Source organism: Lepidochelys kempii, chromosome 3 (genome assembly GCF_965140265.1).
Source record: "Lepidochelys kempii isolate rLepKem1 chromosome 3, rLepKem1.hap2, whole genome shotgun sequence".
Classification (NCBI taxonomy): Eukaryota; Metazoa; Chordata; order Testudines; family Cheloniidae; genus Lepidochelys; species Lepidochelys kempii.
In genome coordinates, this window is record NC_133258.1 from 56,834,258 (window position 1) to 56,862,026 (window position 27,769).

A 27,769-nucleotide genomic window follows, 5' to 3' on the forward strand; every position below is an offset into this window, starting at 1 on the left:
TAGTGCCTACTTATTTAAATGTAGAGATGTTACACACAAACAAGTTACAAAACTGAAGCCACAATCCCAAAGAAAAGAAAAACAAAGTATAGAGCTCTATTTCAAAATATGTGTACACTAAAGATAGGAGATCAGGTGTGGGTGCTTCTTACCCTCCTTGCATCTCTCGATTCCAGCGGTGCCAAGCCAGGATCGGTCACTCAATTCCGCGGAAAGACGAATAAGGGACAAGGCGTAGGGACCCTCTTAGCTGCAGAAGCCTTGGGAGGCTGTCACTTATCTGACCAGCAGATAGATAGTGAAAAGCACTCAAAAATCATGGTGCTGTAGGTCCCCTACTTATACCTCTGTACTCCTTTATTCTCTTTCTCCTTTCTTATGCCAAATTGAGGCTGGTCTGTCGGGGTGACGCCAGCTTTTGCAAGAGTAGTTTACACTTGCAAGGGAGAGAAACAATAAGTTTCGACTACTGGACATTTCTTTTATCAGGGTAAATATTTTCCCACCTAGGATGTTGGTGTGTGTGCATCACGCTATTTAGTAGGGGCTAAGAGCCATGTCTGTCACAGGGCCTCTGCCTGCTGTGAACTTAATCCTTGTATCTGTTCCCAGAGGCACATTGTAGCAGCACACCTGTGCTTTCACAGCTTCAAAGGCTGTGCTGGAATATATGTTAAGTGCCCTGTTCCTGCTTCCTCCTGTGTTTCCAGCAATGCTGGTCTGAGGGGGGGGGGGCTGGCTGTCTGGCTACAGATGGGAAACCCAAAACTGTAATTGAGGCAGGAGAGATTGGAGCCAGATGGGTGGAGGTGGCAGAGAAGAAGAAAACTGGTCGCAGTTGGAGCGGAGACCAGAAGGGACCACCCCAGACCACACCCTATTACCGGGGGCTGCCCAAAGCCCCACCTACTTCCCAAAGAACCCTCCAGACCCCTTATCGTCCCACCACCCCGTTCTCCAGCAACCCTCCTCGTCCCAGTGACCCGTCAGCTGGACGATGTTTTAAGTGTAACGAGCTGGGGCATGTAAAGGCCAACTGCCCCAAGAACCCCAACAGATTACAGTTCATTGCACCGGAATCACACCAGAGGTCCACAGGCCCAGATACCTCCCAGATACCCTTGGAGCGGAGGGAAACTGTGAGTGTGGGCGGGAAGAAGGTCACCGTGTGGAGGGACACCGGAGCACAAGTGTCAGCTATCCATGCTTCCTTAGTGGACTCCAATTTAATCAACCCAGAGATCCAAGTGACGATTCAACCCTTCAAGTCCAACTCTTTCAATTTGCCAACAGCCAAGTTGCCTGTCCAGTACAAGGGCTGGTCAGGAATGTGGACCTTTGCAGTCTATGATGATTATCCCATCCCCATGCTGTTGGGGGAAGACTTGGCCAATCATGTGAAGCAGGCCAAGAGGGTGGGAATGGTCACCCGCAGCCAGGCTAAACAAGCCGTGAGGCCTAGCTCTGTTCCGGAAACTTCTATCAGGACCCAGTCAGAGGTGATGGACCCGGACCCCAGGCCAATGTCTACAACAGCAGTAGTGGATCCAGTCCCAGAGACCCAGACGGAACCAGTCCCAGAACCGGAACCAGCCAAACAACCAACACCAGACCCCGTGCCAGCACTGAATCCAGTACTTGCAACCTCAACACCAGAGGGCCCCACCGAACCTGAACTGGCAGCAGCCGATAACCCTACACAAGAGGCTCAGCCGGAGCCTGAATCCCAACATAGTACACCAGCGGAGAGCGGTTCACAGTCAACAGAAACAGCTCCATCCCCTATATCGCTTCCAGAGGGACCAAGCCTATGTCCCCAATCCAATGAGGGACTGATGACTCCAGCATCAAGGGAACAGTTCCAGACCGAACAGGAAGCAGATGAAAGCCTTCAGAGAGCTTGGACGGCGGCACGGAGCAACCCACCGCCTCTCAGCTCTTCTAATCGATCCAGGTTTGTTGTAGAAAGAGGACTTTTATACAAGGAAACTCTTTCTGGTGGACACCAGGAAGACTGGCATCCTCAGAGACAGTTGGTAGTTCCAACTAAATACCGGGCCAAGCTCTTGAGCTTAGCCCATGATCACCCTAGTGGCCATGCTGGGGTGAACAGGACCAAAGACCGTTTGGGGGGGTCATTCCACTGGGAGGGAATGGACAAGGATGTTTCTACCTATGTCCAGTCTTGTGAGGTGTGCCAAAGAGTGGGAAAACCCCAAGACCAGGTCAAAGCCCCTCTCCAGCCACTCCCCATCATTGAAGTTCCATTTCAGCGAGTAGCTGTGGATATTCTGGGTCCTTTTCCGAAAAAGACACCCAGAGGAAAGCAGTACATACTGACTTTCATGGATTTTGCCACCCGATGGCCAGAAGCAGTAGCTCTAAGCAACACCAGGGCTAAAAGTGTGTGCCAGGCACTAGCAGACATTTTTGCCAGGGTAGGTTGGCCCTCCGACATCCTCACAGATGCAGGGACTAATTTCCTGGCAGGAACTATGAAAAACCTTTGGGAAGCTCATGGGGTAAATCACTTGGTTGCCACTCCTTACCATCATCAAACAAATGGCATGGTGGAGAAGTTTAATGGAACTTTGGGGGCCATGATACGTAAATTCGAAAATGAGCACTCCAATGATTGGGACCTAGTGTTGCAGCAGTTGCTCTTTGCCTACAGAGCTGTACCACATCCCAGTTTAGGGTTTTCCCCATTTGAACTTGTATATGGCCGTGAGGTTAAGGGGCCATTGCAGTTGGTGAAGCAGCAATGGGAGGGATTTACACCTTCTCCAGGAACTAACATTCTGGACTTCGTAACCAACCTACAAAACACCCTCCGAACCTCTTTAGCCCTTGCTAGAGAAAACTTACAGGATGCTCAAAAAGAGCAAAAAGCCTGGTATGATAAACATGCCAGAGAGCGTTCCTTCAAAGTAGGAGACCAGGTCATGGTCTTAAAGGTGCTCCAGGCCCATAAAATGGAAGCATCGTGGGAAGGGCCATTCACGGTCCAGGAGCGCCTGGGAGCTGTTAATTATCTCATAGCATTCCCCACCTCCAACCGAAAGCCTAAGGTGTACCATATTGATTCTCTTAAGCCCTTTTATTCCAGAGAATTAAAGGTTTGTCAGTTTACAGCCCAGGGAGGAGACGATGCTGAGTGGCCCGAAGGTGTCTATTACGAAGGGAAATGTGCTGGTGGTGTGGAAGAGGTGAACCTCTCCATGACCCTTGGGCGTATGCAGCGACAGCAGATCCAGGAGCTGTGCACTAGCTACGCGCCAACGTTCTCAGCCACCCCAGGACTGACTGAACGGGCATACCACTCCATTGACACAGGTAATGCTCACCCAATTAGGGTCCAACCTTACCGGGTGTCTCCTCAAGCTAAAACTGCTATAGAACGGGAGATCCAGGATATGTTACAGATGGGTGTAATCCGCCCCTCTGAAAGTGCATGGGCATCTCCAGTGGTTCTAGTTCCCAAACCAGATGGGGAAATACGTTTTTGCGTGGACTACCGTAAGCTAAATGCTGTAACTCGCCCAGACAACTATCCAATGCCACGCACAGATGAACTATTAGAGAAACTGGGACGGGCCCAGTTCATCTCTACCTTGGACTTAACCAAGGGGTACTGGCAGGTACCGCTAGATGAATCTGCCAAGGAAAGGTCAGCCTTCATCACACATCTCGGGCTGTATGAATTTAATGTACTCCCTTTCGGGCTGCGAAATGCACCCGCCACTTTCCAAAGACTTGTAGATGGTCTCCTAGCGGGATTAGGAGAATATGCAGTCGCCTACCTTGACGATGTGGCCATATTTTCGGATTCCTGGGCAGACCACCTGGAACATCTACAAAAAGTCCTTGAGCGCATAAGGGAGGCAGGACTAACTGTTAAGGCTAAGAAGTGTCAAATAGGCCTAAACAGAGTGACTTACCTTGGACACCAGGTGGGTCAAGGAACTATCAGCCCCCTACAGGCCAAAGTGGATGCTATCCAAAAGTGGCCTGTCCCAAAGTCAAAGAAACAGGTTCAATCCTTCTTAGGCTTGGCCGGTTATTACAGACGATTTGTACCGCACTACAGCCAAATCGCTGCCCCACTGACAGACCTAACCAAAAAGAAACAGCCAAATGCTGTTCAGTGGACCGGAAAGTGTCAGAAGGCCTTTAACAAGCTTAAAGCGACACTCATGTCTGACCCTGTACTAAGGGCCCCAGACTTTGACAAACCGTTCCTAGTAACCACAGATGCATCCGAGCGTGGTGTGGGAGCAGTTTTAATGCAGAAAGGACCTGATCAAGAATTCCACCCTGTAGTGTTTCTCAGCAAAAAACTGTCTGAGAGGGAAAGCAACTGGTCAGTCACTGAAAAAGAATGTTATGCCATTGTCTACGCTCTGGAAAAGCTACGCCCATATGTTTGGGGACGGCGTTTCCACCTGCAAACCGACCATGCTGCACTAAAGTGGCTTCACACCGTCAAAGAAACTAACAAAAAACTTCTTCGGTGGAGTTTAGCTCTCCAAGATTTTGATTTCGACATCCAACACATCTCAGGAGCTTCTAACAAAGTGGCTGATGCACTCTCCCGTGAAAGTTTCCCAGAATCAACTGGTTAAAATCGTCCTTGAGATGTGGAAAATATTGTTAGTCTTTATGTACTTGGTAGTATATTTAGAGATGCATGTGTCTTATTAACTCTGTTTTCCTAGAGCTCCAGGAAGAAATCCCAGCCAGTGTTTCACCCTAGCTGAGATTTGGGGGGCGTGTCATAAATATAAAGGGAAGGGTAAACCCCTTTGAAATCCCTCCTGGCCAGGGGAAAGCTCCTCTCACCTGTAAAGGGTTAAGAAGCTAAAGGTAACCTCGCTGGCACCTGACCAAAATGACCAATGAGGAGACAAGATACTTTCAAAAGCTGGGAGGAGGGAGAGAAACAAAGCGTCTGTGTCTGTCTGTAGTCGTCTTGGCCAGGGACAGAACAGGAATGGAGTCTTAGAACTTTTAGTAAGTAATCTAGCTAGGTATGTGTTAGATTATGATTTCTTTAAATGGCTGAGAAAAGAATTGTGCTGAATAGAATAACTATTTCTGTCTGTGTATCTTTTTTGTAACTTAAGGTTTTGCCTAGAGGGGTTCTCTATGTTTTTGAATCTAATTACCCTGTAAGATATCTACCATCCTGATTTTACAGGGGGGATTTCTTTATTTCTATTTACTTCTATTTTTTATTAAAAGTCTTCTTGTAAAACACTGAATGCTTTTTCATTGTTCTCAGATCCAAGGGTTTGGGTCTGTGGTCACCTATGCAAATTGGTGAGGCTTTTTATCCAACATTTCCCAGGAAAGGGGGGGTGCAAGTGTTGGGAGGATTGTTCATTGTTCTTAAGATCCCAGGGTCTGGGTCTGTAGTCACCTAGGCAAATTGGTGAGGCTTTTTACCAAACCTTGTCCAGGAAGTGGGGTGCAAGGTTTTGGGAAGTATTTTGGGGGGAAGGACGCGTCCAAACAGCTCTTCCCCAGTAACCAGTATTAGTTTGGTGGTGGTAGCGGCCAGTCCAAGGATAACGGATGTAATATTTTGTACCTTGGGGAAGTTTTGACCTAAGCTGGTAAAGATAAGCTTAGGAGGTTTTTCATGCAGGTCCCCACATCTGTACCCTAGAGTTCAGAGTGGGGGAGGAACCTTGACATCCTGTCATAAATATAAAGAGAAGGGTAAACCCCTTTGAAATCCCTCCTGGCCAGGGGAAAGCTCTTCTCACCTGTAAAGGGTTAAGAAACTAAAGGTAACCTCGCTGGCACCTGACCAAAATGACCAATGAGGAGACAAGATACTTTCAAAAGCTGGGAGGAGGGAGAGAAACAAAGGGTCTGTGTGTCTGTCTATATGCTGGTTTCTGCAGGGGATAGACCAGGAATAGAGTCTTAGAACTTTTAGTAAGTAATCTAGCTAGGTATGTGTTAGATTATGATTTCTTTAAATGGCTGAGAAAAGAATTGTGCTGAATAGAATAACTATTTCTGTCTGTGTATCTTTTTTGTAACTTAAGGTTTTGCCTAGAGGGGTTCTCTATGTTTTTGAATCTAATTACCCTGTAAGATATCTACCATCCTGATTTTACAGGGGAGATTTCTTTATTTCTATTTACTTCTATTTTTATTAAAAGTCTTCTTGTAAGAAACTGAATGCTTTTTCATTGTTCTCAGATCCAAGGGTTTGGGTCTGTGGTCACCTAGGCAAATTGGTGAGGCTTTTTACCAAACCTTGTCCAGGAAGTGGAGGGCAAGGTTTTGGGAAGTATTTTGGGGGGAAGGACGCGTCCAAACAGCTCTTCCCCAGTAACCAGTATTAGTTTGGTGGTGGTAGCGGCCAGTCCAAGGATAACGGGTGTAAAATTTTGTACCTTGGGGAAGTTTTCACCTAAGCTGGTAAAGATAAGCTTCGGAGGTTTTTCATGCAGGTCCCCACATCTGTACCCTAGAGTTCAGAGTGGGGGAGGAACCTTGACAATGGCCCACCTTGATTATCATACACATTGTAAGGAGAGTTCCCCCTTTCCTGGGAAATGTTGGATAAAAAGCCTCACCAATTTGCATAGGTGACCACAAACCCAAACCCTTGGATCTGAGAACAATGAAAAAGCATTCAGTGTTTTACAAGAAGACTTTTAATAAAAAATAGAAATAAATAGAAATAAAGAAATCCCCCCTGTAAAATCAGGATGGTAGATATCTTACAGGGTAATTAGATTCAAAAACATAGAGAACCCCTCTAGGCAAAACCTTAAGTTACAAAAAAGATACACAGACAGAAATAGTTATTCTATTCAGCACAATTCTTTTCTCAGCCATTTAAAGAAATCATAATCTAACACATACCTAGCTAGATTACTTACTAAAAGTTCTAAGGCTCCATTCCTGGTCTATCCCTGGCAGAAAACCAGCATACAGACAGACCCAGACCCTTTGTTTCTCTCCCTCCTCCCAGCTTTTGAAAGTATCTTGTCTCCTCATTGGTCATGTTGGTCAGGTGCCAGCGAGGTTACCTTTAGCTTCTTAACCCTTTACAGGTGAGAGGAGCTTTCCCCTGGCCAGGAGGGATTTCAAAGGGGTTTACCCTTCCCTTTATATTTATGACAGCCATTTCCAGCACAAATCCAGGGTTTAACAAGAACGTCGGGGGGGGGGGGGGTAGGAAAAAACAAGGGGAAATAGGTTACCTTGCTAAGTCATTATGCAAGGTAACCTATTTCCCCTTGTTTTTTTCCTCCCGCCGCCCCCCCAGAAGTTCTTGTTAAACCCTGGATTTGTGCTGGAAATGGCCCACCTTGATTATCATACACATTGTAAGGAGAGTGATCACTTTAGATAAGCTATTACCAGCAGGAGAGTGAGGTGGGGGGAGAGAAAACCTTTTGTAGTGGTAAACACCCATTTTTTCATGCTTTGTGTGTATAAAAAGATCTTCTATACTTTCCACAGTATGCATCCGATGAAGTGAGCTGTAGCTCACGAAAGCTTATGCTCAAATAAATTGGTTAGTCGCTAAGGTGCCACAAGTACTCCTTTTCTTTTTAAGTAAATTATAGAAAGCTAAAATATCTCATTGAACATAAAAGGTTGGTATGTCCTGAATACGGTACATTTTATCACTCTCCTCACAATATTAAAATAGTCCTTGGAGTTATTTAAGTCTGTGTTATTTATTTTCAAAAGAAAAATGTTCGATTATTTGTTTTCAGAGTCTTTAAACTTTTGATGATTGGTTTTCAGGTTGTTTAACTTCAGTGAGACTTAGGCCTGGTCTACACTGGGGGGAGGGTCGATCTAAGTTACACAACTTCAGCTACGTAAATAGCGTAGCTGAAGTCGATGTACTTAGATCTACTTACTGTGGTGTTTTCACTACAGTAGGTTGACTGCTGACACTCCCCCGTCAACTCCACCTACACTTCTCGCTCCAGTGGAGTACCGGAGTCGACAGGAGAGCGCTCGGCGGTCGATTTATCGCGTCTTCAGTAGCCTTTTGCTTTTCACATATTCTGCATACTTTTGCTTTCACAAAATTGGATGCCTATTGAAAAGAAAGACTTTCAAGGCCAAGGAATCCCAATCTGCACTTCTCCATGACAAAAAGCAGCACTCCTGTTCTTACAAGACCTAGATGATCTATTGGTCTTTTGTATTTCAGATTATAACATGTGTATTAATGATAATAGACATTAAACATCATATTGATACCAATGGGATTCCCTCCTGAGTGAGATATAGATGCTCAGATAGCATGGTTTTGGTGCAGTATAAAAACATTAATAAATAGAACTCAATATGTTGTCTATTGCCCTTTGATTAAAATCAGATGAAGGATCATCATGCGATGTGACCGTGGCCCAGAGCCTCAAAGGTATTTAGGCACTTAACTCCTGTTCATGTCAGTGGAAGTTAGGAGCCTAATTACCTTTGAGCATCTGGACCAGTCTTTATTTATGTAGCTGAAGTTGTGTAACTTAGATCGACAAGCAAATAGCCTGTGCTAGATTTGCAACCAAAGCCATCTTCTGAGGAATTTCTACAAGTTAAGGAAGCACAAATGCTTCAACCAGGCTGTAGACCTCCACCAGGGTTTGCAATCTGAAATCAATGGGACTTTTTCTTGTTAAGTCACTTAGGATGGGATCCACGAAGGGACTGTTTCACCGCTGAATGTCATAATGTCTAACTTTTAGGTGCATAGAAAATCACAGGAACAACATTGTCATCCACAAAGCCGATTTAGGTGCCCAGTCTCCATGTACAATGAATGGGGAGAGATAGGCACCTAAGAATGTGATCCACAAAAGCCAGCATGCTAGGCCGGGAGCTGCCTAAGCTAGTCAATGGGAGATGCTAATGAGAGGATTGTGTCCTAAACCCCTCCCCTGTCTCAGAGATAGCCACCTACATCTGCTTAGCGATCCATGTACGGGCCTTGCCGCATGGAGTCAGTTGGCATAGGTACCTAAGCTGCTTCTGGGGGGAATGAGATAGATGGCTGCCTAGCTCCACACAAAATGGCTGGAGGAGAAGCAGGAGGTGTAGGTCATTTTGCCCAAAATAGCCTAGTGACTCCCAGGCGTGGGAGCATGTTGGGGACTTGCTGTTGGGGGGCGTAAAGAAGCATGACGGGAGCAAGCCGTGCTTGAGTAATTCTTGGCTGTTACAAGCCAGTGTAATTTAGAGCAGCTCTGATGATTCTTTAACATGCTGGCAGTTGAACCGCTGCAACAAGGGCTGGTCGCAAAAAGGTCATGTAAAGCCATTTTACCCTCCCAACTCTGGTGCATTGAGCACAGCTCTGATACAGCTGTGGATGGTCGAGCACTTATTCTTCTTTCCCCTCTCCCTCTCCATCTCTTCACTAGGTTTCTTTCTCTTTCCATCTCTTTATTTTATTCCCTTTCCTTTCCTAATCTCTAAGCCTGCTTCCGTTCCTGTGGAGTTGATGGGAGATTTTTTCTTAACTTCTATGGGCACAGCATCAGGCCCTTAATAACTACACCATGTTGCAAAAATATTGAATCTAATTTTAAAGGCCTTATTTATGATAAATTCCATTGAACTCAGGAGTTTAGCTTTATCAGGACCTGCAGGATTGGGTCCAATGACAAAGGCTTCTCTTACTGAAGTATAAAGAAAAGGAGTACGTGTGGCACCTTAGAGACTAACCAATTTATTTGAGCATAAGCTTTCGTGATGAAAGCTTATGCTCAAATAAATTGGTTAGTCTCTAAGGTGCCACAAGTACTCCTTTTCTTTTTGCGAATACAGGCTATCACGGCTGTTACTCTGAAACCTGTCATTACAGAAGTATGTAATTGAAAACCGACATGAAGTGGAGTTTTCATAAGAGTTAGTTCATCTTTGATATATAAAAGCACCTTTTAGCTAAAAAAGAAAGTCTATAAAAGTTCCTGCAGGCTTGGTCAGAGGGAACCTTCCTGGTAGAGCAGCTGCCTGTGATCATGCTGGGAGGAATAGTGGGAAGCTAGCAAATATAGTTTCCTTTATTTTAGCGATCACACATCACTGACTCACAATCAACCAATTGTCCCTCTTGAGTCACAAGGTTTCTGAAGCAACTTTATCTTTTAGTAGGTAGTCTCTTTCACGACAGATAAAAATTGAGAGCACTGGTGGGCTATAGCTGCACACTAAAAAAATAAAATGTATGAAAATGGAATCTTCCAATTACTTACAGCATTGCCAGGTTTCATGCAGCTCCATGTGTGACATTTTATGCAAGTTATTTAATTAGATAATTTGTACATTTAAAAAGCCTTCATTTAGTAAAGTTTTAGCTTGAAAATTGCTTTCTCTAGGGGAAGAAGGGGTATCTCAGTGTTGTGACCTAGATAGTTCTTGGCCTCTCTTCTGATTCTACCAATTTCTACCAAAACACGATGTGAATTTGTGATAAGGGAGTTGTAACTTAGTCAGAGCTCAAACATATTTCATAGAGGAGCCATGGTTGTAGAGAGAAGCTTGAAAATGTGGCCTAACTGAATCCTAAGCACTCAAGAGAAACCAGGAGGCAAAACAAACAAAAACCAAACCAATTATTTTACCTAAAATTCATGTAATTTTATAAAAATCTTACAATTTTAGGTTTCTGACTCAGGATTTTTGAACACTTGCAGTTAGTGGTACAGATGACTTTTCATTAGCAGTGTCCTGAGGTTCCCAAACCCTCATTTACTTCTGTTGTTAAACCTTAAAAATAATGCGCTGTCAATAAAGATGTTTATTAATCCAAGTTCTGACCTCTGACTGAGCTTAAACACGTTCAGGGTTTCTCACAGGCTGCTTTGTCTCCTGCAAGCTTACTTTACAATCAAATGTCACATCCTGATCTTAAAGAGACAGTTCCCATTAAACTAAATACAGGTGATTAAAATATAATACAAATATAAATAATAAATATAACAACATATAATATACATATAATATGAAACATCCTTTGAATGTCTAAATATTATAGAAGACAATTTCTTAATTCAAAAAGCATTGCATCCAAACACAGTGGAATACTATATTAGACCTAATCTTTACACTGAGGACTTAATCACTGAACTAAAAATTTGTGGTAACTTTATCTACAAGTGATTGTGACTTGATTAATTTGTAATGTACAAATAGATTAAAGTCCAGACCAGTGGTGTATATATTTGATGCAATAAAAGGGCCAATTTCACAAAGCTGTGAACAATTATGAGCCAAATCAGTTGGGAAGAAGAATTTAATCAGAAAAATGTGAATGACAACTGGGAATTGTTTAAGAACACTTTACTAGATGCCCCAAAAGCCACAATCCTGCAATCAAGGAAGAATTCTGTTTTGTTTAAAAAAACTGACCTGGTTTAGAGGGAAAGTGAAGGCAGATATAAAAATAAAATAAAATAAAGGGGAAGCTGTTAGTAATATATATAAATCCAAAGCTAGGAATGGTAGAAAACTGATAAGGGAAGCAAAGTGTTTGGGTCACATGTAGTCTCTATTCTTAGCATGTGTTAGCTAAGCCCAATCTAAACTTGACTCCTTTTCCTACTAAAGACAAACCCTGTATGGACCAACCCATAGAGTGGGACGTGATACACACAGCTCTTTGTGAGATAGCAGTGGAATGCTGGGTATCAGGATTGCTGGATTCTGCTCCCGGCTTTGAAAGCAGAGTATGATCAAGTGGTTGAAGAAAATACACCAGAGCACATAATTTGTCATGTTCATTTTGAAGTAAATCATAGAGTTTATCTTCTTGAGCTGATTGTTGCTAAGGATGATATAAAATTAAAAATGATGATAAAGATAGACACAATAAAATTAACTGATTTTATGAAAAAATTGTGTATGTGTACGGGGCAAGATACTGCATCTTATTCAAAGCACTATTTTTTTCACACCATATGTGCTACAGCTGCTGAGCTGTATTTTGCACTTTTTACAGCGATGCCACTTATGAGAAGACACCTTTTTTCTAATAAGATGTGCCCACAACAGAACATAATTTTATTATAGAAAATTAGATGTTTAAGGTTGTGAGAGTCAGTAATTTCAGTTGAACATGAGAGAAGACAATGTGAAAATGCAATCTTCAGTGCCATCTGCTGGACATCCAAAGTGACTAACTACATATTTCAAAGGTTTTAAATATATCTAGACATAAATTGATGCAAATTCATGGCATTCTTAGAAAACGTATGCAGAAAAAGTATGGAACGTGTCTTTAAGCTAAATGGACCTTTTTGTTACATTTTGTCTTTTTTTTTTCAATGAGAAACAATTGGTCTTCTTGAAAAGAAACAAAATAAAACAATACATTTGGTTTCAGAGTAACAGCCGTGTTAGTCTGTATTCGCAAAAAGAAAAGGAGTACTTGTGGCACCTTAGAGACTAACCAATTTATTTGAGCATGAGCTTTCGTGAGCAAAGCTCATGCTCAAATAAATTGGTTAGTCTCTAAGGTGCCACAAGTACTCCTTTTCTTTTTGCGAATACATTTGGTGGTTTTCATATCATATGTGCAATGTAGGAGAGAGAATGTCACTGGAGAAAATCTTAACCCTTTTCAATTTCATTACTTTTATGTACTTAATTTCTAAGGTCTAGTGCTACTTTAACACAATATCTTTTCCTTTATTTTCCCCACGAGAAGGGGCTGCTGGAATCCTTCTCCATCCCAGTTGATGGACTTTACCCTTAGTGAACCCATTTACCAGTTAGGAAAAAGCAGGACGGCGGTGAAATCCTGGCCTTATTAAAGTCTATAGGAGTTTTGTCCCTGGCTTGAATGAGACAGATCGAGAAGCCACACCTATGTTTGAGCAGAACGGGGCTAAAATCCAAATGTGAATTTTATAGAGTGTGCTTCTGTATTTCCTATAAAATAAAAAGTGCTCTTCTAACAACATGAATTTCTCATAAGATCTATCCTTGGAATGAGCCAATAAAGTAATCCAAAACAAGAACTGCAGTTGATTCGCCATGTGTGCCCACTATTCTGTACCCACTTAAGCAAGCACTGTGTTGATATGAAACAAAAACAAATATGAAACTTTTTTACTGCACAGGCAAAACATACTACTTTAAACTTAACTTAAAAAAAAAATCTAACCCTTTTTCCTCACCCAAATTTAGATTGATTTTTTTCAGTGAGTCTGCATTTTGTACCCTCAGTAATTTTTATATTTTTTTCTATCCATATGAAGCTACTGAAACTTTTTATGGTAGGAATTGTGTATCTTTTCATGCTAATCTGGCTTGGTAACTGATGAACAAATAAATACCCTTTGGGATGAAAGCAAGCATAGAAAGTTTCAAAGCAAAAGGAAAATGTGAGACCATTAGGAGTGAAAATGAAGGGATATAATGAATCCATGGTCACTGCCATATAACAAATTAAAAAACCCACCACCACCCCAAATCAAAAAATAATTCAATTTAGGATAAACTAATCAGTCAAGCCGGTAGAAATGTTTTGACCAAAATATTTTTCCCTTGGAAAATATAGTTTTGTCAAAATCTATGGAAAATGTCAATTTCAACAACCTGTTTTGGTTTTCCAACAACAGAATTTGAAATGAAAGTTTCTGTTTCATATCAATATTTCAAAGCTAAACCATTTTTTTTTGATACACATACTTAATAGAAAAGGAGCAGGACAAAGGTTTTAAGACAAAAACAGATGTACTGTACTCTCTGTCGTCAGTTCTTTCCTGCTTTACTATATAACCCAAGTTTGGCAATACCAGGCCAGTGTGCAGTGGAGGGAAAATTAATTCATTTCCATGCTATAATTCCATCCTGAACAAAATGTACAGCAAAATATCCATCAGAAATTTTGCTCACAATTTACAAATTAAATTAAACAAATTAAATAACATTAAGCAAAATTCCTGATGGATACATTCTGTGTAATTGATTTACTTATGGTACTCTTAAAATTATTTGGATAATTAAATTGGTTATTTTACATATTCCTTAACATTTTTAATAGTTCCCATTAGAAAGCTATATGTGAGCAGATGGCATTAGTAGTCTAATAAAAGTAGTTATATATCAAAGGTGAAATCCAATAATGTAACCAGTAGTAGTATTGTTTTTCAGTATTTTGTCTAATTCTCTTGACCCATTTTTCTCTTATCTAATCCGACATTGCAAATGTTGCTTAAGCGGTTTAGCAAAACTAAGTCTTCGGTGCTACAGCCTGCTTTTTCATTAACACAAAACACTTAGGATAGTGTATAATGTTTATAGAGAGGGAGAAGAGAAAATTAGGATAACTTTGCCTTTTTTCTTCTGCTTCTTTGTTAGAATGGTGTCCTAACAAGGTTACTGTTATTAGTGTAATTGCTGATTGATTTATTCCTGAATCCCATCTTTCACTTACCATCGGATGGGAAAAACAAGGACATAGAACATCATTCTTTGCTTACTATTAGAATTGCTCAAGTACTGGAACAAAAAATGTTCCAGTATTCCCTGAGTACTAAGGCTTCCATTCAATTAATTCTTCTTCGGCCCTTTTAGTATTTGAAACCAGTGAAGCTTCAAACTAGACTGTGTGGTTTGGTCACATACATTGATGTTAATTACTTAACTATTACTAATTTATTTAATTATGAACAACCATTTCTAACACCAAATATATGTATTTTAACATTAATTCTGGCAGCCAATCTATTAGTTAATTGGATGATGAATTGCAAAGCTTGAATAGCATCTAAAAAAGAAAAATATGCAACTACTTCGAAGAAATTTTGCGGGGAGTTTGAGTTGATTGTTACTAGTTAAGATTGAGTCCTATTTATATCTCAGAAAAGGGTACTCAAATGTACAGCTTCCCCAAGAGTAAAAGGTATGTAACTAAAATCTGTTTAAGGGCGTGATTCTCAAAGCTAGTATAAAGTAGCCATCTCAAAGCAGGAGGAAATGATGAAGAGAATAATCAAGGCTTTCATGGACGGACACATGTACTTACATAATGTATTAATTTCAAGATGTCCTGTTTCTATTAATAAGATACTTAGTTTTTCATGTTTTTATAATATCTAAGGAGATATATATATTGAGCAAAGTATAAATATCTGAAAATTTTGCTTGTGGTTTCCACATAAGGATGGTGAGGTGTACATCTGTTATAAATGTCTCTCTGTATTATTGTACTCTCACTCATCTGGGATCTATGACTTCCATGCTAGGTGTAATAGTCAGAAAGCCAGAAGTCACACTGGGGAAAAAATACGTAGTGGTGGTGTCCTGGTTCCCACTACGAAACATTTTCCTACTTGTGGCAGCAAAATGCGCCACTATTCACAGTAGATGGTTTCGATGTTCGTTCTTGCACGGTTTGATCTGCTAACAATGTTGAAGTTTAAATTGTCATAATTTAAGCTTCAGTCACCTTCTCATTCAGGTCAATAAAAGTCCTTACTTTTCTCAAAGCTATTTATTATTTAAGGAGATTTGCAGACTCAAAAAGACACCACTGCGTTTATTTTCATCTGGTTCACATTTTGAAGGTTACCGTCACCACCATAAGGGTTGTGATTACATTTTTTTAAATGAAGACTTTAGATTCTAGAACAAAATTGGAATCAACCAAGGAAAAACTGCTTGTTCATGGAACCACTGCTAACTGGCCTAATCTGGCACCTGAAAACTGGAATATGTGGTACACTCTATAACATCCATATAATTTCATATGGATTTATGCAAAGCATGAGCTCTCGTGTCAGAATTCCAGGTACATTGTGAAGGAAGAGCCCTGCAATAAAACTGAAAGAGACCACTGTAGTAAGGGCCAAGAAATGGACCAGAGTTTAATCTTTAGTAAGTCCATATACCTCTGAAAGAAGAAAAGGAGTACTAGTGGCACCTTAGAGACGAACCAATTTATTTGAGCATAAGCTTTCCTGAGCTCACGAAAGCTTATGCTCAAATAAATTGGTTCGTCTCTAAGTGCCACTAGTACTCCTTTTCTTTTTGCGAATACAGACTAACACGGCTGCTACTCTGAAACCTGTCATATACCTCTGGTATCGATACTGCCAGTGTTTTTTTACTGTATTTGATGCTGGTCTGTCTATGTTAAAATATGTGCATTTCACTTGGGGAATTTTTTCTTGGTTTTAGAGATGATGGCGGAATGTTTGTTGGAATCTTTAAGTTATGGTCTTTAATTGTTCCATAGCATCTAACCTTTTAAACTGAGGCTTGCAACGCACATCCTGATTATAACCTATGGACACTAGTGCAATGTAAATAAATAAATAATAATTGATGCTCAAGCAAATATTGATAAGTATTTTTAGCTTTGATTTCATAATTGTTAGATACATTTATATCTGATTTGGGTTTTTTTGATAATCTGTAACTGTATATTTGAAACTGGTATTAGTCACATAAAATGATTCACCTGACATCTTTTAAATAATTATCTTTTGACCACTTACTCCTGTTAGTTTACTCTTAAGATTTTTTATGTGAATTTTAGAGCTGGTGGGGCAATCTTTCAAGTTCAACTTGTATTTGATATTGTCTATTTTAATTGTTGTAAAAGGACCTAGAATATTAGATGCTGTTGTAAATCAAAAGACAAATAGTTTCTTTTGTTATTGCTATAAACTGTTTTCTCTTCTGTGCAGGAGGTTGCATCAGCAATTTGAAAGTTATAAAGAGCAAGTAAGAAAAATAGGTGAAGAAGCCCGCCGCTACCAGGGAGAGCACAAGGATGATGCACCTACGTGTGGAATCTGTCTTAAAACAAAGTTTGCTGATGGTTGTGGTCATTTATGCTCTTACTGCCGGACCAAGTTTTGTGCACGATGTGGAGGTCGTGTTTCTCTACGATCAAACAATGTAAGTTTTCTATTGCATAGTTTTTATTGCAAATATTGATACACTCAAACCTACAAATTGTTCCTCACTTATCTTACTTTAGCATCTCTTCCATTCATCATTTCACCTTGACCCTTTCTAAGGTGGGGTTTCTGTGTTGGTAGGTAACAAGTCAAAACAATGTATTCCAAAAGTATGAAGAAATTTATGATCCCTAAAGACAGTTAATTAAAATAAAATAAAATAAAATGTTGTATGACTGTGCTGAGCTATAGTTTGAAGGAAGAATTCTTATTTTATCTGGAATGATAAACCACATTTTCATCTTAGATGTTTCGAATTTCCCCTATTGAGCAATTTTGATTAACTCTGTAGAATTTTAAACTTCTTTTTCATAAAGGTTTTAAGGTCATTTGTGTTTCTCTTTAAAAGAATGATCAACTCAGGGAAGGGGAAAGTAAGCCCTTCCGAATTGCACTGATGAACACCAAGTGTATTGGTTTCAGTTTAGTTTTAATTTAATTTAGTTTTAAATTGTACTGTACTTGTAATTTATCATGGACTAGAATCCCTCTCATGGAGTTAATTCCTGATCCTTCTGTCAGGCAGGTGGGGTTTGCGCCCTCTTTTCCACCTGTATAGAATGAGCTGGAAAGCTTGGCCCCAAATCTTTAGGTTTCCCAGGGGTCTATATGGAAGCCTTCTGCCCCAGCAATTCCCTTCTCTCTGGCATCATGGATCCATTGGTGGCAGCCAGCTATCCCACTCATTCATGAGAGGTGAGATATATATGTGGAAGACCACTGCCACATGCTGATTTTGGGGGCTATCCTGGCCCCATAATATGCTCTAAAATGTTTAAATAGTCTTTCATCTTATCAATGGATTTGTTAGCTATTGTGATACCTAGTGCAGCTTCTCAGATGCTGTATCAAGGCACTGGAATCTTTGACAGTGTCCTAAATATATTTGGAGCTCCCTCTTTCTATATGAACTCAATTCAAAAATGGACAAGAAACAAAATGTATAATACAGCTAATCCCTTCTACAACTAAACTATTGTTGCGCTCTTTTCCTCTTCTCTGAACTAGAATTTATTTTATTGAGGATCTTTTGAAATTCAGGTTTTAAAAAAATTAAAAAAGCAGAAACAGCCTATTTCAGATTTATACCAGGAATATGTTATACTCTTAGTGTACTCATTTAACTCCCAGTAACCCTACTTGGAGTTCAGTGTACTTTTTGAAAAAAGAATGCAGCTGCATACATGACCCGCTGAATATGTTCAGTGTTTTAAAACTATGTGTGTGCACCACACCCTATCACCTGCAGGTGGTATCATTAGAACAGGTTACACAGGAAAAACTAGTTTACTTTGGTATTCTAGGTAAGATTACAACAATATCTGCAATATTTACGACACAGAAGAACTTGAACATGTTTTAATTATTGCTTATCTAATATTTCTAGTCACACATCAACATTGGTCCAAAATTTGTTCCTGAGATAACATTGACTTCAGCTGTGTTGCACCAAGCATAAATTTGATTTACTGTATTTAAAATAAAGCCAAGGGGTATGACTTAAAACCAAAGACATTCAGAATTAAGGTTTAAATTGCTTCCTGAATTTTTCTTGTTGTGCCTAGTCATTGCAATAATTATTATTCTCTCTCCAGACCTTTAGAACAGTGGTGCTTTCTATTAGTTTTGCAAAATTCTGTTCTATTGTCACACTAGAAAAATAGTCATTTTGACAGGAGAGTAAAAAATTATTGGTTTTATTAATATCAACATTGTTGTCAGGGTAAATGTGAGTTAGAATATTTTTGTACCTGGTCTGGTAAATGTTCATGATGGTTTTGCAAGGCTGTTACCAATTAAGTCTAGTAAATTGCAGTACCTAGGCACAATAAAGAAAGTCAGCCCACAGCAGAGACATCGAGCATTCACTAGAAAATAACCTATTTTTGAGTGATAGGACCCATCTGTACTGGAAAAGCAACAGACTCATCAATCTGGTTACCTAGTTGTCTCCTTACCCAGTTATGGAACAGTTTTACAATTTGTTTTTTGCAGATGCCCTAGTGTTATTACTGGGACAGATGACTGGGCCAAAGCATTGGAAATGGCTAGAGCTTTAGCCCAGTTATAGAACATGGTTAAGGCCTGTTCACACTACAGATTTTAACCATGTTGTAACTGGGTCAAGGGACATCAGTCTTATAGCTTATCTGATAATTATTTTTGTAGTATTGCTCTAAAACCAATTAAATTCCAATTAATTTTTGACTCACTTAAAAACTTTAAAATGGTCAAATTGTCCTATTTAAAATAAATAAATAAAATAAAATAAAAAGATCCACAGATGTCATGGCTGGGTTAGGACCTTGTCAGGTATGCTGACTTGACACGTTTCTAGGAGAGGAAGTGTTAAGTTATGGACTCTTGAAAACAAGCAGCCTGTGATGAAAACCCAGATACATAACTACAGAGGCCCTATTAGGTGCCCTTAAAAGATTTAGAAAGTGTTTCTCATGGCAAAACTGACATGAGAAACATGATTGGTAATATTTCCATTCTTCTTTGACTTCTCCATTCTTTGCTACAATCTTTCATGCTTCTATGGGGCCATGTTAGAATATATATTTTCTGTGCATGTAGTAGTATAAATATTTTTATTTACAAATGTTATTTTTTTTAAGTCTTATGTTTTTAACTCTTTATAGAGACACTTACTAGAATTGCCTTTCTTTGAAATCTGCCTATTAATATTTGCCTACTTTTTTCTTTTTCTCTTCCTGTTTCTTTTTGTCTTTACTCTGCTTCCTTGGATGCTTTCCCAAAGGAGGACAAAGTGGTTAGAATCCATGCTTTCTTTTATCATTTATTATTATAATGTTGTTAGTAAAGTAAATGTGAAGTATATTAATGTTAATTATTGATCTTTTGCAAAAAAAATGATCTTTTGCAAAAAACAAAAAAACAAACCCCAAAACAAAACAACAACAAAAAACCCAAGACCATTCCTAGTTTGTGTGCAGTTGCCAAAATTAGGATAATCAACCAAATTCATTAAAATCTGTGGGCAGTGATCAATCTCTATAATTCTAAAGAGTTCAAGAAAAGAGCAGGAAATGATAAAATGTACTAAAGAGCTTATTTCAGTAGATATGAGTACAATTACAACCTGGCTTTTGATTTTTCTGATACAAGGTCCTTCCATCTGCCTTCAGGAAATCTAGTTTAATTTTTTTAATATATTTTTAATTTGATATATATCATTTGCTGTGTCTTTACTCTTGCTGCAGCAAAAATTCAGTTGACTTCTAATTCATGGGAAGTCAGTCTTTTGATTTTACATCTGAAGTATTTTCACCATGGTGATGCTGGCAAAAGATACTGTCTAAAAATGGGCAAAAGTATTGTGGATGGCGCTTCATGAATCCCATGTGAAAAAGGCAAATCGTACATTTTGGAAAGTTGAAAAGTTGTGGAGCGGCCGGATTCATTATTGAAATGTGCAATGAGGCCTATGCATTTTCTGAAATAGGACCACTGTGCAGCACTTCTGGGTCAAATAAGTATGTTCATGTGGAGCAAGCAGAACTCTGTGTTCAGTAAGTGGCTCCTCATCCAGCTACGCATTCTCCGCACTGGAGGAAATAGTGGATGGATGTGAGTGAAAAAGTAGGTGTGTTTTTCTTACCTTCTTAATTCCCAGCCAGGCAGATGTAGTATAGAGCCAGGATCCCAGCCCAGAGGAGGTACTCCAGACTTTTACCTTAGCATATCAGGCAATGGGAATTAGCAAGCTTTGTTCAGTCATCTGAACAGAAAAAGGTGCTGGAGGCATGACAACCAAGCATAGCGTTACCCATCCCTGACTTTCAGGCAGCAATGCTATAACTGTGTCATGGAATGGCAATATTTCCATTGAAGGTCATAGCACAGGCCTAATTTAAGACTAAGACTGCACTCCTGCTGGAGAAGCATACCTTCCATGGTAACTGCACCCTTTATTATTAGGATTGCTGTTGGCATATTTACTTTTAGTATATATCTCTGGAGCATAATAGTATGGGAGTGAATTGAATGTGTTCTTCATATTGCTTAACATATATGCATGCGATAACTATTATTATATCTCGAGATTTTGATTTGCACAGGCATTTTTGGCAAGCTGCCATCAAATCCTGGGGAATTGGTCCCTCCCACCAGCCTCAGGTTCATCCCCACTCCATAGAGATACTCTCTTGTGTACTTTACATGGGCTTTCATAATGACTATGAATTATGACATTATAACTTCATTGCATAGTTGGACACTTCACCGTATAGCACATTTGGCACTCTGGACAAAGCAGTGAACTGAGCTGTGGGGCTTTCTGATCTTTCCAGTTCCAATAATCTAACTTATTTGGGGTGGGGAGGAAAGCTCCTCATGCAATATTGATCTGTTTCTAAATCAATACAGCATTGATTAATCCGACTTGATCTAGAGGTACCCACCTTCCACCCACCTCTGAGGCTGCTGCAAAATCTTTGTGTCTCTCTACCACTTAAAGAGGTACCCACCTTCCTCCAGCAAGCCAGACAACAGGCCTCCCACTTAATGTTCAGTGTGGTCAGTTGCATTACTTTTAATCCAGGATGATCAGGTTAAATCTTTTAAACAATGCAGTGTAGATCACTTGTTGATTATGGAAAAACATAGGCAGCAATCCTTTTATTTGACAAATATTTTTTTTAGTGACTAAGACTTGAAATTATAGAACGGAACTTCCTATAGACTAGGGCTATAAAGCGATAAGAAGAATCACGATTAATTGTACAATTAAAAAAATTAATCATGATTAACCACAAATGACATTTATTTAAATATTTTTGATGTTTTCTACATTTTCAAATATATTGATTTCAATTACAACAAAGAATACAAAGTGTACAGCGCTCACTTTATTTATTTTTGATTACAAGTATTTGCACTGTAAAAAACCAGAAATAGTATTTTTCAATTCACCTAATACAAGTACTGTAGTGCAAACTCTTTATCGTGAAAGTTGAACTTACAAATGTAGAATTATGTTCAAAAAACTGCATACAAAAATGAAACAATGTAAAACTTTAGAGCCTACAAGTCTACTCAGTCCTACTTCTTGTTAAGCCAGTTGCTCAGACAAACAAGTTTGTTTACATTTGCAGGAGATAATACTTCCTGGTTCTTGTTTACAATGTCACTTGATAGTGAGAACAGGCGTGCTCATGGCACTGTTGTAACCGGAATCGCAAGATATCTACATGCCAGATGCACTAAAGATTCATATGTCCCTTCATGGTTCAACCATCATTCCAGAGGACATGCATCCATGCTGATGATGGATTCTGCTTGATAACGATCCAAAGCAGAATGGATCAATGCATGTTCATTTTCATCATCTGAGTCAGATGCCACCAACAGAAGCTTGATTTTCTTTTTTGGTGGTTCAGATTCTGTAGTTTCCACATCCGAGTGTTGCTCTTTTAAGACTTCTGAATGCATGCTCCACACCTCATCCCTCTCAGATTTTGGACCGCATTTCAGTATCTTAAACCTTTGGTCGAGTGCTGTAGCTAGTTTTAGAAATCTCACATTGGTACCTTCCTTGTATTTTGTCAAATCTGCTGTGAAAGTGTTCTTAAAATGAAAATGTGCTGGGTCATCATCCGAGACTGCTATAACATTAAATATATGTCAGAATGTGGGTAAAACAGAACTGGAGACATACAGTTCTTCCCCAAGGAGTTCAGTCACAAACTTAATGAACACATTTCTTTAAATGAGCCTCATCAGCATGGAAACATGTCCTCTGGAATGGTGGCTGAAGCATCAAGGGGCATACGAATGTTTAGCATATCTGGCACGTAAATACCTTGCAACACCAGCTACAAAAGTGCCATGGGAATATCTGGTCCTCACTTTCAGATGACATTGTAAATAAGCAGCAGGCAGCAGTATCTCCTGTAAATGTAAACAAACTTGTTTGTCTTAGCAATTGGCTGAACAAGAAGTAGGACTGAGTGGACTTGTAGGCTCTAAGGTCTTACATTGTTTTGTTTTTGAGTGCAGTTATGTAACAAAAAAAATCTACATTTGTAAGTTACACTTTCATGATGAAGAGATTGCACTACAGTACTTGTATGAGATGAATAGAAAAATACTATTTCTTTTTATCATTTTTACAGTGCAAATATTTACAATAAAAACAACTATATAAATTGAGCACTGTACACTTTGTATTCTGTGTTGTAATAGAAATCAATATATTTGAAAATGTAGAAAAACATTAAAAAATATATAATAAATTTCAATTGGTATTCTATTGTTTAACAGTGCGATTCATCACAATTAATTTTTTGAGTTAATAGCATGAATTAACTGCAATTAATTGACAACCCTACTATTGACATACATTTTTTTCTCCATATTTACAACAATATGTTGTATCTGAAAATGTTAAACCCCCTTGTAATGAGATTTAGGAGTTCCCAGCCTGCTGTATTGCCATCAATATTTTATGATTTCCAGTGCACTTGATAGGATGAATAAGGAGCTGCTGGTATGTTGAGGTGGCTAATGAGGCATAAACTTTATCTTTATAATGATATATTAAACAAAGTAAGGTCTGATTTTGTAATATATACCTAGACATTCATTTTTAATAAATGTTCCTGCATACATTATTACACGACAGTTTTTCACATTTATAGCTGCAATCTGCTCTTTCTTCATATGTTTACAGATAGACTACATTTAATGCAGAAAAGGACCTAGGGGTTACAGTGGACGAGAAGCTGGATATGAGTGAACAGTGTGCCGTTGTTGCCAAGAAGGCCAATGGCATTTTGGGATGTGTAAATAGGGGCATTGCCAGCAGATTGAGGGACATGATCATTCCCCTCTATTTGACATTGGTGAGGCCTCATCTGGAGTACTGTGTCCAGTTTTGGGCCCCACACTACAAGAAGGATGTGGAAAAATTGGAAAGAGTCCAGCGGAGGGCAACAAAAATGATTAGGGGACTGGAACACATGACTTATGAGGAGAAGATGAGGGAACTGGGATTGTTTAGTCTGTGGAAGAGAAGAATGAGGGGGGATTTGATAGATACTTTCAACTACCTGAAGGGGGGTTCCAAAGAGGATGGATCTAGACTGTTCTCAGTGATACCAGGTGAGAGAACAAGGAGTAATGGTCTCAAGTTGCAGTGGTGGAGGTTTAGGTTGAATGTTAGGAAAAACTTTTTCACTAAGAGAGTGGTGAAGCACTGGAATGGGTTACCTAGGGAGATGGTGGAATCTCCTTCCTTAGAAGTTTTTAAGGTCAGGCTTGATAAAGCCCTGGCTGGGATGATTTAGATGGGGATTGGTCCTGCTTTGAGCAGGGGTTTGGACTATATGACCTCCTGAGGTCCCTTCCAACTGTGATATTCTATAAGTCTGTGACCTGACACAGATGATTTCATCCTCTACACAGCTGTGCTGGCCACTGCTGGATGTAAGTAATCTGCGTCATATAAATGGCTGGAGGTTCCTGGAGCAAAGAGGAACTGAAAGCATATTGTGACTCTTTGATGTTATAAATCCTTTCCAAAATACCCTTTGTGATACTTTTTTCAAAATCAAACTATTATACCTCTCCTTTATAACCACATGATTATAAATGTCTTAGCTAGCTCTTGTTCCTTCTCTACTTAAGGAAACAGATGCATTTTAATGTTCAAAAGTAATCTTCAGTGAGAGAATAGATTTTCCTGGAATTGGGTTCTAACTTGCTCATCATTTACTCTTAATAAATCTGACCACTTGACACTGATAATTACTGAAATTTTCTTAAAATTCTTTTAACCCTCCCCTCATATACCCTCCTCCCAAATAAAACAAAACAAAAAGTGATAATCAAATTTAACTGTTCAGATAAGTTTTCACAATCAACCCACAGAGTTAAAATAAAATCTCAAAAATTCTTCCTAATAACAAATAAACTATGAACTTCCAATCTGCTCGTGGTTATTATGCATGCAGAAAAAGAGACTAAATTCATCAGATAAATGATTCATTAAAAGTAATTTGCTCAGTTGTAATGATAATCATGATATTTTCTCTAATTTTTTTACCCTCTCTCTATATCTAATCTTATTATACCATGCTCATCACGATGGTATCTGGATACCCATTGTGTGCTACTGAGGATAGTAAAACATGTCAGAATAGGGCTAAAAGTAGCAGAAAAATATAAAATTTGTTGCATGCTTTCCTGTACCTCTGAGAAGTGCAGAAGACCCTTTAAATGGTGAGGACTTCATGGCTCTTGAAATGATGTCTAATACAATTCTTAAACACACACAGCTCTCTCTGGATATGTTTATATCTATCTATCTAACATATATATATATCTCACTTCTTTTATGTGTTAGAGGTTATATAATACTCAGTGCTGCTGTAAGTAATTTTCTGCTGTTTTCAGTTTTATCAGAAAATTACTTATGAATGGGCCAGAACCACAAAGTTTGGCTGTGAATGTGAAATCAAAACTTCTCCAAAGTTTGGGTGGGATTCAGGTTTGGAATTTTAGTTCCAGATCATCTCTACTCCTTATATGGCAATATGATATTTACCAAGTATTTTCCCAAGACAAATCTATTTCCTTTTCTCCTTCAGTGTTCTGAAACACACCACAGAAGAGTGTGCCTATCTCCTGCCCCCTAGGAGAAATTTGCATGTGGGTAAATGGTCCAGTGTTCATCTTTCAGTTCACTTGATGAAAAGTCCATGTTTCAAGTTGGCTATTTAAATGGCTCCACAGTAAGCTTACCCAAGGGAATGGGAATGTTAATGCTGTTTTCTCGGACAGAACAAAACTAAAACGGTTGTTAGCAATTTCAGGGAATTATGGGAGAGTTGGCGTTCCAAGAGAGTGATTTTTGCGTCATGGTCAAGCCTTTTCATGAGCCAGATGTTTCCAGTGTGAGTTGAGATGGATAGCCTTGAACTAAGTGATGTATTGTAGTCCAGTAACAGGTAATAACTTCTCTTCACAAGCCAAAATTTTGCCCCATAGAAGCCAATGCTACACCCCCCTAGACTTTAATAAGACTATAATTTTACAACAAAATTAAATTTGAAAAAGGGATTGGAGCAAACAAAATGAGATCCTTGTTGGTGGAGTTAAAAGTGATTTGCTTCCCATTTTTCACATTGTCCAGAAGTTTCAATTCTGGTGCGAAGGGCAGGACTGGAGAGAGACTTTATCAGTTTGTGTGTGTAGGAAATTGTGGGCAGGGCAGGAAATGACTGAAGATCAGAATTTGAAGTAGGTTTCAGAGTAACAGCCATGTTAGTCTGTATTCAGAAAAAGAAAAGGAGTACTTGTGGCACCTTAGAGACTAACCAATTTATTTGAGCATAAGCTTTCATGAGCTACAGGATGAAGTGAGCTGTAGCTCACGAAAGCTTATGCTCAGATAAAATGGTTAGTCTCTAAGATGTCACAAGTACTCCTTTTCTAATCTGAAGTAGGTAATTATTGTAGAGCATAGTGTTTATCTGAGCATAATGACTGGAGAAATGTAATGTCAACTGTTTTTCCTGAAGTGCTAAAGGTTGGCTTTTCTGGACTATGATTGATTGAAATTATTTTCATTATATTACAATGTACATAATTTATAATCAGAAAAGAAAACATACTCATCACAAGATTTTTTGTAGTTGTGGGCCAGGTGTTTGAGAGACTTATCATTTTAATGCTTTTTAAAATTTATGTTTGCACAATGACTTGCTGATTTAAGGCTAACTTGAATGCATATGCTATGCAATTCAACCACTTGAAAATGTTTGTGCCACAAGACTAATGTAGCCAGAACAAAACTTCAGGATTGGAAAGAATTGTTTTCACTTCCCTTTCACAAAAGTCATAATTTTTGTAAAAAAAATTGTCATATAATTCATTAAAAGGCTAATTTGTATGTTGCTGACTAATACAGCTGCAACACCAAAACTGTTTCCTCAAAAGGAGGTAAAATGACATTACAAATTGCAAAGTGATAGATAAATTATCTCTCCGTAGCATTCAGCACAACTTATTTCCTAAAAGATTTAGTTTTCATATGCAGAGAAGAAGCACTGCTTTTCACTCAGCATTGACTAAAACTGCTGCTTTCAGCAGATAAAAGAAGCACTGTAAGAAGTTGAAGAAAAAAAATCTTCCTTAGTAAGATTGACTTTCTGAGGATGTAGTTCACTGTTGAGTTACTCATATACTCATAGACTTTAAGGTCAGAAAGGACCATCGTGATCATCTAATCTGACCTGCACATTGCAGGCCACAGAACCTCATCCACCCATTCCTTTAATAGACCCCGAACCTCTGGCTGAGTTACTGAAGTCCTCAAATCATGGTTTAAAGCAGGGATCGGCAACTTTTGGCCCGCGGCCCACCAGGGTAAGCCCCCTGGTGGGCTGGGCCGGTTTGTTTACCTGCCATGTCCGCAGGTTTGGCTGATCGCGGCTCCCACTGGCCATGGTACACTGTCCCAGGTCATTGGGTGCTGCGGGAAGCGGCAGCCAGCACATCCCTCAGGCTGCACCACTTCCCGCAGCCCCCATTGGCCTGGAGCAGCCAGCGGGAGCAGCGATCGGCCGAACTTGCAGATGCGGCAGGTAAACAAATTGGCCCAGCCTGCCAGAGGGCTTACCCTAGCGGGCTGCATGCCAAAGGTTGCCAATCCCTGGTTTAAAGACTTCAAGTTATAGAGAATTAACCATTTACACTAGTTTAAACCTGCAAGTGACCCGTGCCCCATGCTGCAGAGGAAGGCGAACCCCACCCAGGGTCTTTGCCAATATGAGCTG

The 27,769-nt window shown here is 39.5% G+C and overlaps 1 protein-coding gene across 36 annotated transcripts in view; it reads left to right on the top strand.

Moving 5' to 3' along the window:
- RIMS1 (regulating synaptic membrane exocytosis 1) overlaps positions 1–27,769 on the top strand; it is a 507,401-nt gene that overhangs the window by 145,967 nt on the left and 333,665 nt on the right. For 33 of the 36 annotated variants that reach the window (XM_073336446.1, XM_073336400.1, XM_073336430.1 and 30 more), the window contains exons 2-3: positions 16,689–16,902; positions 19,729–19,740. In XM_073336446.1, coding sequence (XP_073192547.1) covers positions 16,689–16,902; positions 19,729–19,740 — 226 coding nt within the window. The remainder of the gene's footprint in view (positions 1–16,688; positions 16,903–19,728; positions 19,741–27,769) is intronic. The other 3 variants (XM_073336402.1, XM_073336447.1, XM_073336411.1) reach the window with 1 other exon arrangement.